The sequence below is a fragment of the Spermophilus citellus genome, assembly GCF_964194105.1.
Source record: "Spermophilus citellus genome assembly, chromosome: 7".
Taxonomy (NCBI): Eukaryota; Metazoa; Chordata; class Mammalia; order Rodentia; family Sciuridae; genus Spermophilus; species Spermophilus citellus.
Window position 1 is genome coordinate 108135233 of NC_138188.1, and position 20532 is coordinate 108155764.

The 20532-nt window shown below is 36.8% G+C and overlaps 1 protein-coding gene across 2 annotated transcripts in view; it reads right to left on the reverse strand.

Moving 5' to 3' along the window:
- The window catches only part of CCDC14 (coiled-coil domain containing 14), a 59730-nt gene extending 46223 nt beyond the window's left edge, over positions 1-13507 (reverse strand). For both annotated transcript variants that reach the window (XM_081301766.1, XM_081301765.1), the window contains exons 1-5: positions 13285-13507; positions 5849-5904; positions 5454-5526; positions 5129-5198; positions 4912-5034 (exon numbers count right to left, since the gene is read on the reverse strand). In XM_081301766.1, the coding sequence (XP_081157892.1) occupies positions 4912-5034; positions 5129-5198; positions 5454-5526; positions 5849-5904; positions 13285-13458 (496 nt within the window). In that variant the 5' untranslated portion in view covers positions 13459-13507. The remainder of the gene's footprint in view (positions 1-4911; positions 5035-5128; positions 5199-5453; positions 5527-5848; positions 5905-13284) is intronic.
- Between the last annotated feature and the right edge of the window lie 7025 nt (positions 13508-20532).

A 20532-nucleotide genomic window follows, 5' to 3' on the forward strand; every position in this document is an offset into this window, starting at 1 on the left:
TATCCTCAGGATACAAGTCTGGTTCAACATAAAGGAATCAATAAACATAATTCATCATATCAATAAACTTGAAAGACAAGAATTACATGATTATCTCAATAGATGCAGAAAAAGCATTTGACACAATATAGCTAGCATGCATTCATGTTCAAAACACTAGAAAAACTAGGGATAGTAGTAACATACCTCAATATTGTAAAAGCTATGTATGTTAAAGGCCAACATCAATCTAAATGAAGAAAAATTGAGGGCTGGGGATGTGGCTCAAGCGGTAGCGCGCTCGCCTCGCATGCGTGCGGCCCGGGTTCGATCCTCAGCACCACATACCAACAAAGATGTTGTGTCCGCCGAGAACTAAAAAATAAAATATTAAAAAATTCTCTCTCTCACTCTCTCTCCTCTCTCACTCTCTCTTTAAAAAAAAAAAAAAAAAGAAAAAGAAAAATTGAAAGCATTCCCTCTAAAAACTGGAATAAGACAAGGATGTCCTGTTTCACCACTTCTATTCAATGAAGTCCTTGACACTCTGGCAATTAGGCAGAAAAAAGAAATTAAAGGGATACAAATAGGAAAAGAAGAACTCAAACTACCCTTATTTGCTAATGACATTATTTTATACATAGAAGATACAAAAAAACTCCATCAAAAAACTTCTAAAACTTGGGCTGGGGATGTGGCTCAAGTGGTAGCGCGCTCGCCTGGCATGCGTGCGGCCCGGGTTCGAACCTCAGCACCACATACAAAGATGTTGTGTTCGCCCGCCGAGAACTAAAATAAATAAATATTTAAAAAAAAAAAAAAAAAAAACTTCTAAAACTCATAAACAAATTCAGCAAAATAGCAGGATATAAAATTAACACCCGGGAGGGGAGGGAGGCGGGGATAGGGAGAGCAGCAGAATACAACAGACACTAGTATTGCTGTATGTATATACATGGCTGTATAACCAATGTGATCCTGCAATCTGTACACGTGGAAAAATGAGAATTCATACCCCATTTGAATCAAATGTATGATATGTCAAGATCATTGTATTGTTTCGAGCAACTAATAACAAATAAAAATTTAAAAAAATTAACACCCATAAATCAATTGCATTCCTATACACCAATGATAAATCAACTGAAAAAGAAATTAGGAAAACTATCCAATTCACAATAGCCTCAAAGGAAAAAATATTTGGTAAGCAATCTTACAAAAAAGAGGTGAAAGTCCTCTACAATGAAAACTACAGAACACTGAAGAAGCCTAAAGACCTTAGAAGATAGAAGATCCCCTGTATTCTTGGATAGGCAGAATTAATATTTTCAAAATGGCCATACTACCAAAAACACTCTACAGATTTAATGCAATTTCTATTAAAATTCCAATGATGTTCTTCATAGAAATAGAGAAAGCAGTCATGAAATTCATTTGGAAAAATAAGAGACCCAGAATAGCGAAAGCAATCCATAGTTTAAAAAAAAGTGAAGCAGGAGAATCACAATACCAGACCTTAAATTATACTACAGTAATAAAAATGGCATGGTATTGGCACCAAAAAGACATGAAGACCAATGGTACAAAACAGAAGACATAGAGAAAAAGCCACATAAATACTATTAGCTCATATTAGACAAAGGTGCCATTAGCATATACTGGAGAAAAGATAGCCTATTCAATAAGTGGCGCTGGGAAAACTGGGAATCCATATGTAGCAAAATAACATTAACCCTTATCTCTCACCCTGCACAAAACTCAACTTAATGTGGATCAAGGACCTAGGCATTAGACCAGAAACCCTGCACCTACTGGAAGAAAATGTAGGCCCAATGCTCCATCCTATCAGCTTAGGAATCGAATTCCTCAACAAGACTCCTAAAACACAAGAAATAAAATCAGGAATCAATAAATGGGATAGTATCAAACTAAAAATCTTCACAATAGAGAACAATCAAAAATACGAAGAGAGCCAACAGAATTTGGGACAAAATCTTTACTACCTACCTGCACCTCAAATAAAGCATTAATGTATAACACAAAAAACTTAACACCAAAATAGCAGATAACCCAATTAATAAATGGGCAAAGGAAATAAAGAGGCACTTCAAGAAGAAATACAATTAGTCAACAAATATGCGAAAAAATATTCAACATCTCTAACAATTAAATAAATGCAAATTAAAACTACACTGAGATTTCATCGCATACCAGTCAGAATAAAAATTAAGAATACAAGTAACAAGAAATGTTGGTAAGGATGTGAGGGAAAAAGTTACACTTATATGCTACTGGTAGGACCATACATTGGCGCAAGCCTCTGGAAAGCAATATGAAGATTCCTCAGAAAACTTGGAATGGAACCACCATTTGATCCAGTTATCCTACTCCTTGGCATATACCCAAAGGACTTAAAATGAGCATACTATAGTGACGCAGCCAGATCAATGTTAAGAGCAGCTCAATTCACAATAGCTAAACCATAGGAATCAACCAAGGTGCCCTACAACAGATGGATGGATAAAGAAAATGTGGTATATATACACAATGGAATATTACTGCCATAGAGAAGAATGAAATTATGGCATTTTCCAGTAAATAGATGGAATTGGAGACTATCATGCTAAGTGAAATAAGCCAATCCCAAAAAACCAGAGGCCAAATGTTCTCTCTGATAGGCAGATGCTAACACACAACAAAGTAAAGAGGGAAGAACAGAAGTTCACTGGATTAGACAAAGGAGAATGAAGGGAAGTGAGGATGGGAAAAGGAAAGACAGTAGAATGAACCAGATATAACTTTCCTGTGTTCATACTGGTCATTCATTATGGCCAATGTAACTCCACATCATGTACAACCACAAGAATGGGAAGTTATAGTCCATGTAATGTATAATATGTCAAAATACACTCTACTGTCCTATGTATCTAAAAAGAATAAAATTTTTTAAAAAAGAAAAAAACTATGAATAAATAAGCAGGACTGCATTCTAACAAAACTTTGTTCACAAAATAAAATATTATTTATAAAATAAAATTGACCATACCATGTTGACCCCTGGTTTAGACTGATGTTGTTCAGACATATAATACAAGCCATATATTATTTAAAATTCTTAGTAGCCACATTTAAAAGTGAAAAGGATAGGTAAGTTTAGTTTTCATAATATTTTACATTTTAAATCAATGCAGCCAAAATATTAATATTTCAATACGTAGTACAGAGAACCGAGATGTTTTATTTTTTGTATTAGATTTTCTAAATCCAATATATATTTTACACAAAGCACATCTTAATCTGGACAACAAATTTTCATCATAAATACCTGATCTAAATTTATACTTAATGAAATTTACAGTTGAAAAAAAATAGATTCATTCACTCAAGTGATTCCAAAGATAGCTATAAGTTTTATTAATTGGATCAAGCTGTTTTCAATTTTATTAATTAGAATTCAATAACATCAAAAAATTCCTTGCATTCACATTTCAAGTGCTCAACAGCTTCATGTGGCTAGTGCCTATCCTCCTGAACAGGGCAGGTCAACATATAAGGCTCAATTGACTGACCTTCCAACATGGAAGGACTGATATAAGCTGTTTCTCTTCTTTCATTCTCTAACTCATGACCATATAGAATAATATCTAGCCCTATGAATGTTTTACCTCCATTTTCTTAGCCTCTTTGCCTGGATCCTGATCTCTTAATATCCAGGGGTAGCCAGATGATTTTCTAAATTTTATCCTTTGTACTAAATGTAAGCATGCTCTGAAATGCTGACATTTCTGGCCCACCATAAACTGTGGAACTATTCAGAATTCTCATTGTACCCTGATTTTATCAGTACATACTCTATATACATGTTGAAATATCACGCTGTACCCTATACATATGTACAATTACATTTTAACTAAAAAAAAAAAAAAAAAATAGAAATAGCTAGGGGTGGTGGTATGTGCCCGTAATACCAGCAACTCAGAAAACTGAGGCAGAAGGATCACAAATTCAACTCCAGCCTGGGCAACTTAGCAAGACCATGTCCAAAATAAAAAGGGCTGAGGATGTAACTCAGTGGCAAAGCACTTGCCTAGATTGTACTTGGTCCTGGGTTCAATCTCCAGATTCAGAGGGAGGGAGAGAGGGAGGGAGGAAGAGAGGGAGGGAGGAAGAGAGGGAGGGAGGGAGGGAGGGAGGGAGGGAGGGAGGGAAGGAAGGAAGGAAGGAAGGAAGGAAGGAAGGAAGAAATCCTATTGTGGATACTTGGAAGGAAGGAACGAACAAATCCTATTGTGGCTACTTTATTCAATTATTATTTTGGACCACACTGTTTTATATATCTTTTTGAGAAACATAAATCAAAATTTGCTTGTTCTAAACTGTTTGCTGAACTGCTACCCTTAATTAAGTCAGCAAAGTTAACCCTAAGGATATAAAATACCACTGGTTGTATTAACCATCAATCACTGGAAGGCTTTCTTTTCTGTCCAACTTGGAAGCTTACCTTCTTATGTACCATGAACCTTAACTGCAGCTCAAAAAAGTTGAGTTCTGTAACCAACTTAGGATATAAACGTACAAAGTAATTTTAAAACAATTATTATTTATAAGTATATCCCTGAAATGCAACCAATTTGTGATTATCTATGAAAACAAGTGACAGGTGAAACAAAGATAATTATACATACGCCTCCTAAATGTCATTCTGAGTTTAAATACTTTATCCTGCAAACCCATAGATTCTTATCCTACTTTTCTACTTAGAAAAGTAACAATAAACAAAGTGACTACTAAGCTGTATAGTGAGAAACACAAACGCACACATATACTTAAATAAAAATATATTATTTAAATGAAAGAAAACTGCATACTCCTGATAATTTATCAAATCTCCAGAATTAAGGATTATCTTTAATAAGAAAAAATAATGCTTACATGTTTCCTTCCAGACTACTGAAGGAAAAATATGTTTCTCATGTCCTTTCTTTTTAGATCCACATTTTTTGCCTTCTAAAGGTCTGGAGTTACATCTATTTTCTGAATATGCTGTTTCTGAAGCTATGAATAATTAAAACAAAATTTGTTAGCATTTATAAAAGTTACTTAATTGAGAAAAGGTGATCAGGGAAGAAGCATTAAAAAAAAATAAAACCTGAATCTTCATTTCTCAAAATGTCCCGCAGCAAAGAAGCACAACCATCAAGCCCCTGTATAGTTTCAGTCTGTAAGGAGAAAGTCATTTAAAATACATTTGTATATAAAATTATAGTGCATAGAAAAAAATATGTATTATGCAACTTTAAATAAAATTCTTTATAAGCAATTTATTATTGGTAGAAAACATGTTTTAAAGCAATAGCCTTCCTATTTCCTCAAGGCAATTTATACTTTACCTTTGTATTTTATTTCCATTTCTAGGCTTTTACCTGAAGGCTAAGTAAAATAGTGTGTATTATAGCTGTTCGGTCTAATCTTACCTGACTTTCTGAATCAGAATGAGTGCGATAGCCAGAATTTGCATTAAAACGTGATATTTTTCTTAAATGGGTCCTAGAAAACAAGATTAACAGTGTTATAAATAATACAATTTTTCCCCCTCAAAATATGTTAGTAAGTAGTCATTTTCTTTCCACCACAGGTTGTAAAGAAGGCTTGCCTAACAATATATAACATGAATAGGACATTATGAAGACTGGAAAGACTGTTAAAACACTATAATGATTGACCTGGGTAGATTTGAAAAGTTATTCCCCAGAGGATGTAAAGGAAGAGGTGCATCTAGTTTTCTGGAATAGGGAAAATGCAATCCAGCCCAAAGCTCTAAAAACTTTCTTGAGATTTCCTGAAGTTATAAACTTCTTTCTGTACTTACCCTTTCTTTCCATTTGTTAATTTAGCAGATCCAGAGTTCCTTCCTGAAGATAACACCTATGATATAATGTATTATATTATAGTAGATATACAAATACTTTTCCATCATATTTTCAATATGCTATCTTAACAAGACCTAAAATGTTATTCATATTTTTCCATTTTCCCAAGCTGAAACTCTGTACCTACCAAACAGTAAGTTCCCATCCTCTCTTCTCATCACTCCTCAAGGAGTGATATTCTACTTTATATAAATTTGACTACTCTAGAGACCTCATATAAGTGAAATTATACAGTATAATGTCTTAAAGCTTCATCCATGTTGTATCATATATAAAAATTTTCCTTCCTTTATAAGGCTGAATATTCCAGTATTTATAAGGCTGAATATTGCAGTATTCATTCATTTTTTTAAATAAATGAGATATCCTAAAAATCCACAATTATAATTTAACACTTTACAATAAATTTGCTCTAGATAAAACGTGAAGCAAGCAACACATGTGTTTGTTCCTTATGCTTATTTAGGCTGAAAACTGAGATATCATTTCAAACCTAATACAATTAAGTTGGAACTATACTCATAATCCCTGAACATGTTCTACATTTCCCAAATTCTTTGAAACTTAATACTTCAAGATATAGGACAGAGTTCATAACTCTGGTTCCATTTATCCACATTACTTAGAAGGTCTAATAAGGACCAGCACATAAAAACTACCTTTCTTCTTTATCTACATCTCATTCTTTCAATCTTTCTTTTTAAACTAATATAGCAATGTTGGTTCTTCAAAAAGGTTTTATTTTAAAAGTAACATAGGTAGGCTACCTTTTATGTAGAACAAAAGGAAAAACATGCATTTGCTTTTATATGTACCCAATAACTTCGAAGTAATGCAAGAAAACAGTTAACTATAGTTACTTCCAGAGAAACAGGGTATCTGCGGGATAGAGTAAAAGGGGAACTTTCTATGGCATACATTAATAAATACATATCAGATAAATATAATCTTTCAAATATAATTTAAAGACATTAAAGTCCCTAATCCTCTCCCCCTTATTCCATCCTCTAGATAGAGGTACTGCTGACAGTTTCATTTGTGATTTGTCTTGACGTTTACATATTTCATCCCAAGATAGCTCTGTGCAGTAACTACCAAACTTCCTGAAGTTGTATTCTATTATTTGCTTAAATATGTACTCCCCCTTCTAATAAGAATACCTTTTTTTAAAAAATGGATTGATAATAGTTATACCTTTTAAGATAACTTGGAATACAATGGAGGGTCATAAACCCCACAGTGAAAAATCAACATCATAGAAAATACAATGCCATGTAACATAGCCTACATCATACTCAGGTCTTTCCCTTTGGTATATCTGTGTTGGTGTCCTGGCTGGAATAATGATACAAATCCAACCCATGATGCTGCTATGCCCCAGATCAATTCTGAAAACAATTACCACATTTACTGCCTTTCAAAATTAAGTGGAAAAAAATACACTGTCTGAAATAAATGTATGGCATAATTATATGATTATCTACAAAATATTTCTTAAAAAGAAAAACACTGACTAAAAAGAAAAATCTGGTAAAGAAAATTACCCTTAAGAAAAATACTCCAAAAGAGTATCTCTCATATTGAACATTTCCTCCCAATTCGTGGAGGTATTTTTTTATTTTGAAATAGCACAAAGAAGTCCTATATATGCTTCAATCAGATTCCACAAATTCTGACATTTTACTACATTTGCCATATTCTCAATATGTATCTACAACATTATTTCTTGTCTGAACCATTTCAGAGTAACTGCAGACATAATATGCTTAAATATGCCAGGTGTGGTGACACACGCCTCTAATCCCAGCAGTTCAGGAGGCTAAGGCAAGAGGATCATGAGTTCAAAGCCAGTCTCGGCAATTTAGTGTGGCCTTAAGCAACTTAGTGAGACCCTGTCTCAAAATAAAATATACAAAGGGCTGTAGATGTGACTCAGTGATTAAGCACCGCTGGGTTCAATCCCTGGTGCAAAATAATATAAATAAATATATACAAGTATATATTTATGTGCATATAATACACACACACACACATATCCCTAAATATAGAATAGGTCATTCTCTAATATACTTATCAAAACGAGGAAATTAACATTGATATAGTATTACAACCTGTGATCTTATTTGCATGTTGCCAATTATCCCAATACTTCCCTCTACAGAAAAAACCTGATCCATAGCTAATTCAGAATCATATTTTGCATTAAACTGTCATAGCCATAGCCCTTAGGTCTCCTTTAATGTGGAATAGTTCCCTGGATAGCCATTCATTGTCCTTTATATCCCTGATATATTCATAGTAGAGGCCAGTTAGTTTGTAGAATTTCTATCTAGAAGTTTAGATGTCTGTGATGTTTCCTCAGGATCAAACTAGGTTATGCATTTTGGGCAGGAATACTACAAAGTCATTTTGGGCAGAAATACTACAAAGTCAAACATATCATTTTCAATACAGTATGAGCAGACATGTGATGTCAGTTTGTCCTACCACTGGCTATGTAAACTGATTATTTAAAACAGTGTCTCAGGCTGGGGTTGTGGCTCAGTGGTAGTGCACTTGTCTAGCACATGTGAGGCACTGGGTTCAATCCTAAGCACCACATTAAAAAATAAACAAATAAAATAAAGGTATTGTGTCCATGTATAAAAATATTTTTTAAAACAACGTGTCTGCCAGGTTTTTCACTGTAAAGTTACTATTTTTACCTTTGCAATTATTAAGCATTTTATGGGGAAATATCTAGACACTATGTAGATATCCAATCATCAAACTTCCACCCAATTTAGCATCCACTGAGGACTCAATTGTCACTCAATTGTCAAATGGTGATTTCTTAAATTTTTTTATTTTTAATTTGATCTTTTTAGTTATATGACAGTAGAATGTATTTTGACATATTATACACACATAGAGTATAACTTCCCATTCTTGTGGTTGTACATGATGTGCCATTACACTGGTCATGAAATCATATATGAATTCATAACAAAGGAAAGTTATGTCCAATTCCAAATAGTGAGGTTTTGTTTTTGTTTTTCCTTTTGGTACCTGGGGAATGAATCCAGTGGCACATAACCACTGATCCACATCTCCAGTTCTCCTTTGTATTTTAGAGACAGAGTCTCACCGAGTTACTTAGGGCCTCGCTAAGTTGTTGAAGCTGGCTTTGAACTGGCAGTACTCCTGCCTCAGCCTCCCCAGCCACTGGGATTACAGGTGTGTGCCACCATGCCCAGCCTTCCTAAATGGTTAGTCTTTTAACATCATTCCTTCTACATTTATTAATTGTCATTTATTAGTTGAATTTCAACTAATAAATGTAGAACTAATTAGGGAAGAATTTTTCCTTGTTTCTTGTTCATTTGAATGTAGGCTCATGGATTCATATTTTATTCAGTGGGTTATGATCTATTATTATTAGTTATAATGATCAAAATGTGCCAGATTTAGTAGTGGGAGCCTCTTCAAGTTGGTTCCTTCTTAATTTTAACAAGTCCCCATCATTTTTTGAACTGTTCCTTACCTTTTTACAACCAAGCTCATCTCTTTTTCAGACTGTCTTAAGTATATTCAATATGAGATCTACCTTAACAAAATACAGCATTGGTAACTATAAGCACAATGTTGGTTAGATCTCTAGAGCTTATTCATTTTACAAAACCAAAACTTTATACCTACTGAATAGCAAGTCCCTCTTTCCCTCTTGCCCCAACCTCTGCAATCACCATTCTACTCTACTCCTGTATATTTGGCCTACACCCTGACTACTTTAGATACCTCATATGAGTGGAATCATGCAGTACTGAATCATTCAGTATTTGTCCTGGGCTAGCTTAGTTCACTTAGCAGAATGTCCTCAGGGTTCATCCTTGTTATTGCATATGGCAGGATTTCCTTCTTTTTTAGTGCTGAAAAAGATTTCACTGTATGTATATGCCATATTTCCTTTATCCATTCATCTATAGATAAACATGTAGATTGTTTCTACTTCTTGGTATTGTGAATAATGAATACCAGTGTAAATATCTATTTAAGATCCTGATTTCAATTAAGATAAATACCACGAAGTAGAATTGGCTAGACCTTATAAGAGTTCTATTTAAGTTCTTTTAAGGAAATTTCATACTTTTCTATAGCAGCTGTACCATATATATTCCCAGCAATAGCTATCCATGTTCTAATTTCTCAACATCTTCACCAACACTTTGTTTTGTGTTCAGTATTTAGAAACCAAGATTTAGGTACTAAATGTGCTCTTTGCTATCAGGGCCTCCAGTCTTTCTCCTATGCATTTTTTACTGAGTCATGATGACTAGATACTTGTAATTTTGAATTTTTTTTTAAGCTTTTGAATCTTTTTCTATATTAACAGTCAAAAAAGTTAATGGTGGGCTGGGTTATGGCTCAGAGGTAAAGAGCTTGCCTAGCATGCAAGAGGCACTGGATTCAATCCTCAGCACCACATGAAAATAAAATATATTGTGTCCATCTGTAACTAAAAATAAGTTTTTTTAAAAAAGTTAATGGTAACGTTCCCTTGAGTAGAAGTAATATAATATGTCCTTGATTTGCTTCACATCTTTGATAATGAAAAATCAAACCTGGGGGGCTGGAGCAGCAGAGTGCTTTCCTGACATGTGTGAGGCACTGGGTTCAATCCTCAGCACCACATAAAAAATAAAATAAATAAACAAATAAAATAAAAGCATTCTGTCCATCTACAATGATAAAAAATAAAATATATTTTAAAAAATCAAACTGGGCGCTGGGGCTGAGGCTCAGTGAAGAGCTCTTGCCTCACAGGTATGAGGGACTAGATTCAATCCTCAGCACCACATAAAAATAATTACATAAAAAGATATTATGTCAATTTACAACTAAAAAAAAATATTTAAAAAAAAAAAAAAAACCTGGGAGGACTGGGGCTGTGGCTCAGCCGTAGAGCCTTCACCTAGCATGTATGAGGCACTAGGTTCGATCCTTGGCACCACATAAAAATAAATAAAATAAAAATTTTTTAAAAATCAAACCTGGAACAATCCTTTCTATATACTGAAAATAGCCTTTTTATATTTAGGATTAAAATCATAATTTCTTTGGAAAAGGTTATTAGCAGTTTAATGCCCTTGCTACAAACTGCAAAACTGCACTTAGGAGTGTCCCAAATCATAATACAGCAGCTAATCAGTTTGTTTTCACACTTACTTCCACTACTTTTCATTAAACTTTTAATTTTTCTATATGAGAATATAAGCTTTTCTTAATCATCCCCATATTTCCTACCAAGTACAAGATAGCATTACCTTTGTAGAATAACTGGTTATATTAAAGCCTTTCCACTTAATGAACTCCCTGCCATTATTTCTGTATGAACCTAAAATTAAGAAATTTACCTTGTCTAAAGTCATACATCTAAGAATAGTATAATGTTTAAAAGAATGGTCTCTGGCTATGCGAGTCTGAATACTGTTTCCACAGTCTACCAGCTGTGTAATTAGTTAGTTGGGAAGTGTTTGAATTCTCCATCCCTCAATCTCCTTATTTATAAAACAGAGATGATAACATTATTTACCTCATAAGGCTAGTATAAAAAATGAGCTATTATATGTAATATATAAAAAACTCTCATAGTAGTACCTGCCACATAATGAATGCTAGTTATCATCAGGATGATAACAAACTAGGTGTTTGGGGAATTAACATTTATTGGATACATATGTCATTTGTGTGGCAGATATTTTACCAGATTTTCTTATTTCATCTCCCCAATTCCTTGAAACAGAATTTTACATCTATTTAATAGCAAAAGGATAGGATTCTCAAAGAAGCAAAAAGTACTTTGCTTACCATCATCACAATAGTGGCAGAACTGGAATCTGAATCTGATTATTGTGAATATCAAAACCATATTTTTCATCCTTGCTAAATGCACATATTCTGAATTCATTCAATATATGAGTTCATTCATTCAATATCTGAGTTCATTCAAAAAAAAAAACTGTAAAAGTGGGCTGGTCTAGAAGTATTCACACTTCTAGTTCCAAGCCAAATCTCGAAAAAAGGGTGTAAGATTCACATTAATGGGGAAGACAGTAGTTTTGATAAATGAAGGAACACCAAAAACAAAGCCAAATAAAGTTCTATATAGTTAAGGGAAGGGGGTGGGGATGTGGCTCAAGCGGTAGCGCGCTTGCCTGACATGCGTGCGGCCCGGGTTCGATCCTCAGCACCACATACAAACGGGGATGTTGTGTCCGCCGAAAACTAAAAAATAAATATAAAAAAAAAATTCTCTCTCTCTCTCTCCTCTCTCTCTTTTAAAAAAAAAAATAGTTAAGGGAAGATCAACCTGAGCAAAGGGTCTGAGAAATAATTGATTCAATCCCTGAAAATATACAATATGCCAAGTGCTGTCCTTGACCTTGAAGATATGGAGAAAAAATAGTCTAGAAGCAGAGGCAGACTACCAACATAGCCAGCCTGAAAAGTGGTTTGATAAGTTATTAAGGATATAAATGGGGGGGCTGAAGAGTACCTAACCAATGGAGGATGCTAGGGTGTAAGGTAAGGGTTCTACAGATGGTCCGTGAGTTGAGGACCAGAAGATGCAAAGTGGTGATGTCAGTCTTAAAAGGGCATTCTACACAGACCAGAATGTGAAAAGGCAGCAGAGGGCCCAGAGCACTGGGATTATGTAGTTTTGAACTTGACTGGATTCGGAAAGGAGGCTGAAAAGTATAAAACATGGCAGTGTTCCCACACCAAAGAACAGGATCCACTTTGCAAAAAATGAGCTCCCGTGTTGGATTTTAAGCAGAACCATTGTATTACAACGAGGAACGTATACTTGAGACACTAACCGGGAAACTTTTTTAAAAAATGTCAGCAATAGTGATGGAAGGCTGGGGATATAGCTCAGTTGGTAGAGTGCTTGCCTAGCATACACATGGACCTGGGTTCAATCCCCAGCACCACCACAAAAAAAAAAAAAAAAAAAAAAAAATTAGTGATGGAAGATGAACTAACAATGGCAATAGTGGAAAAACCCAGGAGCTGGATCTGATGCGACGACTTACACACGCAAGGAGAGATTAAGTCAAGTCACTCGACCAGCGGCGAAAGCTGGGACTCGAACCCGGCTCGATCTCAAAGCCGGCCTGAGTTCTGGAGGGCTGAGGCGACTTGCATCTACCGACAGAATCGCTGTTAGGATGGGAGGACCAAGGGTCCCCCACTACCCAGCCTCATCATTTTCAGAGCCGCCGCGCCGTCTTGGGTTTTTTTTTTTCCCCAAGCAGTTTTACACGCCCCCTGCCAGAGTCCCCTCAAGTCCCCGCCACCCACACAGTGGACTCCTCGGATCCACAACCCTCACCTGGCTCGGTCGGGATCCAGACCTAACCATTTCTCGCAGCCTAAGGAAATCCCAGAACCAGGGATGCGAAGCCACTCTGTAAAAAAAATTAACCGCCGCGGGCTCCGCGCCCCCTTTGGACCGCCCCCCGAGCTTCCGCTTCCGGCAACGCTCCCGCCGCACGCCGCGCTTCATAGCCTCTAGCACAGGGCGGCGACCTTTCTCTCGCCGATTGCCCGGCGCCAGCGTGCGCAATAGACTCCTCCCGGCTCCACCACTCGTCACACACTGCAGTGAGTGGGAAAAGCCAACCGAATGCACGAGGGGCGGGGTCTGAGGGGCGGGTCTGAGGGGGCGGGGCGGGGCGGAGAGGCGTGGAGCCCAGGCTCTAGGTGGGCGGAGGAAACATCTAACAGAACTGATTGGGCAGTCTTGCACCACAGGCTTTCAGGGGAGGAGCTCGGGTGGGGACCAAAACCAGCCAACTCCAGAGGAAGGGACTGGAGTGGGGAAAGGATGGGTTTCAGAGGTATTAGGTTCTGCTTTGGGGTTTTAGCTCTTTATTTTTAGTTCGGAACTTCGTGTGCCTTTTAAAATGATTTTGTTTTTAATATTCAATAAAAATTAAGCCTCGGTATCATTATCTTTGCGTAATTCTAATAATTTCAAATGTTGACTGTGGTCAGTGATCTCAGAATGGTGCTCATTAGGATTTTGGTTTTACTTCCATATATAGTCTATTCTTCTGCTGAGGCCATTGCTATTAGTAAAGTATGACAGTATTCTTACTGTTGACTAACTGCACTAAATTATAATAGAGATTTGACATTGGTTTGTAAGATATTGTGTTTGGGGTTCATGTTTTAAATCAAATTGGAGAGAAATTATGTAACTCAGTGGATCCCTGTTTTTTTATAGGAAAGAGAGCTGTATTTTTAAAAATGTTAAAATTAATAATAAAGCCCAGGAACTAAAATATTTGTATCAATATATTACATACTCATTATGAGGGATTTTAGGAAACTATTTGATAAACTTGGTTTTCAATGATTATCTCTAAAAATCCTATCCTTTCCTTCCCCATCTCTCTCACAATTTTTAACATATTCACCTTAGATTCCAGGTGGTTTTGATAATCAATTAATTAATTATTTCTATGTGGTGCTAAGAATGGAAACAAGTGCCTCACACTTGCTAGGCAAGCACTCTGCCACTGAGCTACAGCCTTAGCCCTCTGCGTGTTTTTTTTTTAATATTTATTTTTTAGTTGTAGTTGGACACAATACCTTTATTTTATTTCTTTATATGTGGTGCTGAGGATTGAACCCAGAGCCTCACACACATGCTCTACTGCTGAGCCACAACCCCAGTGCCTCACACATGCTAGGCAAGCACTCTGCCACTGAGCTACAACCCCAGCTCCCTAGATGTTTTTTTTTTAATATTTTAATATTTATTTTTATTTTTTAGTTTTCCGCAGACACAACATCTTTGTTTGTATGTGGTGCTGAGGATCGAACCCGGGCCGCACACATGCCAGGCAAGTGTGATACCGCTTGAGCCACATCCCCAGCCCTCTAGATGTTTTTCTTAATTTATTTTTTAAAAACATTGATTTTTTCTTAATACATATTTGCTCTAGAAAATATAGATAAGAAAAAAGAAAAAAAATCACCCATGACCCAACTACCCATGCTTTGGTGCATTCCCTTCCAGACTTTTCCCCACCTGGGTGTATATGTATAAATGTATTACAACAATATTATATGATACATGTTACCATAATGTGTTTTATCTTAACATCTCAACATTGTTTTCTCATTAATCTACAATTATAAAATGACTGAGTAATGTTCTATTGTTTCTCACTGTTTGGAATTGTTATCTGCTATTATAAATATCAGTGAGCTGATATCTTAAAGTAAACTCAATGAAGAGGGGAGAAAACAGTATTTTAAATAGACAGAAACAGCATGGTGTTGAATAAGAAGGACTGGAAGAGGCCCTTGTAGCTGAATATAGAGAGTGAGGATGGAGATATATGTATTGTCAGACTCTGAAGTTCTCATAGGTCAAGGCTTTGAGTTATTATTCAAAAGGTAGTGGAATGTCCAAAGGTTTCAGCAGGGTCACCAGGAACTAACTGATGTTTCACAAACATGGCTGGCTGCATGGTAGAGCCAGAGTCTCCACTATGGCCCTGACCAAATCTAGTTTGCTGCCATGTTATCATTGTTGTTGTTGAGCCCATGAGGGATTTGAATATCATGGCTTTTTAAAAAATCTAAAGAACAAGTCAGGTACAGAGGCACAAGCCTGCCATCCCAGCAACTGGGAAGGCTGACACAGTAGGGTGGCAAGTTTGAGGCTAGCCTCAGCAACTTAGCAAGATTCTAACTAAAATAAATAAATAAATAAATAAATAAAAGGGCTGATGATATAGCTTCTGGTTTTGTTTAGTTGATAGGAATAACTAGCAGAGGATAGGGGAGGGAGGAGAGAGATTGGAGTATTCCTCCTCTCAAACATCTGGCTGATGCAGTGACTTTTGCTACTATAGCTCCTCAGGGGAGCTTTTTGGAGTCCAGCTCTCTCCTGGCTCCTAAAATATAACATCCCCCTAGTCTCTTCAGTCCAAGGGGTGATAGTCTGGGTACTTCAACACCCCTTGGTAATTTCCTTGTCCACAGCTTTGTAAATCTTTTCATTATCTTCAAAATCTGGCTGTCTTCTGGTTTTCTGTCGGGACCAGACTCATAGAAGACCTGGATGCCATATGAAGGCCTTGTAAGCAATGGGAAACTGGGTGGGAATGAGGAGGAAAGATGAACAGATTTGAGAGAGGTGTAGGAGCTCAAATGGGTAGAATTTGGTATTAGAATTTGGAAGTAAGGCAAAGGGTAGGCATTCATTGAGGAGGGAAGTTTATAGAAACATTTTCCCCAAACATTTTATTATGGGAAAATGCAAACTAGGAAGTCATTTGGGGGCATGTTGAATTAGGGAGTGCCTTGGAAGCATCCAACAGAAGACTGAGTCAGCTACTGGGTATTTAAGTTTGGAGCCTGGCAAGGGAGTGTAGGGTACAAAACACATTTCTGTTATCTGTGGTAACCAATACTGTAGGCTTCCAAGTTTGCCCTCAGTTTACTTCCTCAAGAAAGCTTTTCCTTCTACCTCTGTCTTGCTTTGGCAAACTAATTCATGTGCCCCTAGACTATAATAGAATAACACCATTTCCACAATTACAGTTATGACTATTTGTTTGATGTCTGTCTTCCCAAGAATAATTTAATCTTGTGACAGCAAGGACTTTACCTTGTTCAGTGCAGGATCCCCAGTGCCTTGCACAACACCTTGCACATCGTAGAACTGTTTAAATCGTTTGTTAAGTAAATGAACCAACCATTGTTCGGACTGTTTTCTTGCATTGGGCTAACAGCTACCTGAAATTCAGGTTGTCCAGGGCTAGTCCTGTGAACCTGATCTAGAAGATTAATCACTGTTATCTTGGGTGTTTAACTCTACTTGTCTATCAGGTAGGTCACTCAGCACTTTGGACCAATGACTTTTGCAATGGGCTCATCTCCAAAGTGGGAAAGTCTCTGTTCATGTTTGACCAGGTTCTGATTTAGAGAAGACAACTCAAGTTTCAAGTACATGAAAATCTAAATTTATTGCCAGAATATAAGTTTCAAAAAGAGGCTGTGGATAATGTCACATGTTGGAGGCCTGACTCAGTTCTGCTCAAAAAGACCTGACTATTCTCTTGCCTCTTTTTAAACCATTTGGTACTTTCTGGAGCTATTTCCAAACCAAAGGTTTTGGACCTTTTGAAATCATATACAAGTTTATAAGTTTTGTGATTTTTTTCCCTCAGAAAAATGCTAATGTGTACATTTCTGAAGCACATTTTTATGGAATATTATCAGAGGTGTTCAGGAGCTGCTCCAAGCATTTTAGATTAAGATTCCTCTTCTAATTCAAAACTGGCCACCCACACTGGAGTGTCCAGCTCCTTCTGTTGCACAGCCCTGGTGATCCTGGAAGTTGTTGGCTAAATAGAGATGATAGGTCTCTGCTTGAACAGCATCAAGGAGAGGGGAGCAAGGAGCATAGTGAAAATGGAATTGAGCCATGATCTTTGCATTTTTCCACTGAAGCTTTAAATGTATCTTCAGTCTTCACTTTAATCAAAATAGCTTAACTTAGGAAAGAAAGAACCCACTTCTTTTTCTTTATAAAATCCTGATTTTATTGCTTCCTGAATGTTTTTCTTTTTAAAGGAGAACTACACACCATCTGTTCCAAGGATCTGTTTGACAGCTTAACTGGGGTCATGCTAGGATTCAGCTATTGCCAGGCAAAATAGGAAGGCCAGTGGGATGGTCTGACAAGGGTCTGTTGAAAGCAAGTATCAATAGAGTCCTTGGAATGATCTCATAAGGAAGAAACCATTTGGTACAGTGTGCCAGGTTTGTGTTAAGTGTGAAATTTAATACAGCACATGTCAGTCACTTGTTGCCCTGCAGTCCCCGTGGACTTGTGCCTGACTCAAGAAGTTTCAAAAAGAAGCTGTGGATAATGTAATTATAATGATTAAAATGTTAAAACTTTTATTAAAACATCTGTACAGCATACAGCAGCTGCTGATGGCTGTTTATTGTGAACACCTATGACTTCGTGCCTGAGAGCCATTTTTCTGGAGCAAAAGGATCAGGCTCAGAGGAATAAAAAAATGCAGAAAGTTAATGCCCCTAGAAGCAGCCCTTAGTCAATGATGAAGAGTGTTCCTATTCCTCAAATTGGGATGACTCTGAGATGTCTTGTGTGCTGTATCCCAGAGTTCCCTACAGTATTGGAATCCAGGGGTAATAGCTGGACAACACACCCTTTGTGACTTTCTTCCTATCTTTTAACCTTGCTCTTCCTCATCCCTCTTCACTGCTCTTGGTATTGCCTCCAAAATAAACCATTTGTACTTGAATCCCTGTTCCAGGACATTTTATGGAGTAAATCCCATACCTAGACTGGCATTAAGCATACATACAAGGCAATGAAGTTTTACCCAGATGAACCTGGATTCAAATTCTTTCTTACCAGTGACACTTAGCAAATTAATTTCTCTAAGTTTGTTTCTTCATCCATAAAACGGGGGTAATGGCCCTGACTTCATAAGGTTTGATTGTCAAAAAAGTTTTGAGAAGGTATGTAAAGCATTGCATACAGTGGCTCAATAAATACTGGCTGTTATCATTAATATAACATTTATCATATTGTTAAAATGGTAAACCTCAGTGGAGGACAAAGCTTTTTTCTAGTCTTGGAGTGACTGCTGAAGCAGGTTGGTTTGGTGGATGTGCTGTGGAGGCTGTTTCTGGAAAGCACCTATGAATGAGCAACATCAATAGCTTAGAAGAAATGTTGCCACAGTGAGGAAAATGGTACATATCAAGTGTTGGCTTAGAGGAGCCATTGGCAGTGCAACGGTGGTTTTGCCGATTGAGCTTAGTTGCAACTGATGGCTGCAGAGCTATCAATAAATTCATAGCTATGTCCAATACACATTTGATGGCTGGAATTTCATTAGCCTACTCTTGAGGGAATATGCTCAGGGCTACACAGATTGAGTTTCTGATTTCAATCTACTTTCCAAAATGGACAAAGGGCCATTTTGCTTCTGTTGTGATTATTAACTTAATATGGTTATTTTAGAAACTTCCAGATTAGAGATTCCCCACCTTTGCTCCCATCCCTTCCAACTCCTGGACAAGACTGTGTTTTAATGCCTTGGTCACAGTGAAAGAGAAACAGACACACCAAGAAACTGAAGGAGATTAATGGATTTTAGTCATCCTCTAATACCAGTGAATTATAGTGCCAGATTTCACCTGCAAAACGTCCCCCTTTCAAACAGCCCTAGGTCCCAGAGTGTGTGGAAATCATGGGCCACATTGGCTAGAAAGTCAAGTAGCAGGCAGGATTTCTTGTTGCCTACCTTTTGCAGGTGCAGCCCAATGACTCAGGGGGAAGAATTTGTTTCAGCCCCTTTGTTTCATTCTAGGTAGAAATCAAGGCCCATATAACTTCCCATCACATTCTCCTTTCATCGTAGACACTCGCAGACAAATTTCTCTCCAGTTTATATACAGAGATATATGCCTACAAGCTAATGTAATTTTTGAGCAATAACTTTAAAAATATTTTTAACTGTAGATGGACACAATATCTTTATTTTACTTACTTATTATTTTATTTATTTATTTTTATGCACTGCTGAGGATTGAACTTCAGTGCTTCCCATGTGCTAAAGCCCCAGCCCTGAGTAACAACTTTTAAAAGAAAATAGTATTACAAGTAGAAAGGACCAACCCAGACCTTGGTATGACTGGTGTTAAGAACAAAAATCACAGTTCATCTCTTCTACTTCCTTCAAAAAAGAAAACTCTTGAAGATCTAGTCAGGAGGTCTTGTACTCATGCAGGGGATTTCTCCTAGAAGGTCCCATTACATGTGTAATGTTCCAGAAAAATCAGCTGACACTGATACTTTAATACTGACAACTGGAACGTTCTTGTAGTATGTCTCAGGGCCACTTACATTAAAATGATTTATGTTCATGTCTTAGTGTTAGGTCGTGAGCTCCTTGAGGGCAAAAATCAGATATGATTTATTTGTATATACCCAGCAGAGATCCCGGCTAGGGTTGCCAGGTTTAGCAAAACCAACCAACCACTAAAAAATTTATCATTTATTAGAAATTCAAATTCAACTGGGAATCCTGCATTTATCTGAAAACCTATTCCTGGCACATGGCTAGCCTCAATAAACAATGATGAATAAGTGAATGAGTGGAATGACTAGCACAGGACCAGTAAATGTTGCAATAAACTGGTAAAAATGATTGACCATGTAAAAGATTCTCATCTAAATTCCATCTAGCAATCACAAAACATCAGAACTCTGGTTAGCATTCTACCTTTCAAAATCTAAGCCTGGCTTTGACTAGAAATGTGCTTTCTATCCGTACATCATCAGCCATTTTTATTCAGTGCCCATGTGGGAAGAATACTAAAATCTGATACCATGTCTTGTTCTGACAGTTTTACACCTTCATTCCACACAATTCTAATTTCATACGTTTGCCTAATTGTTTATTTGTGTGTACCAGTTGCACAAGAAAATTGACTTTGGATGGTGTATGGGGTTAAGCCATTGCGAAGTACAATCATCTCTGTATCTTCCTTTAAAATTGCCAAAACCGTGTTT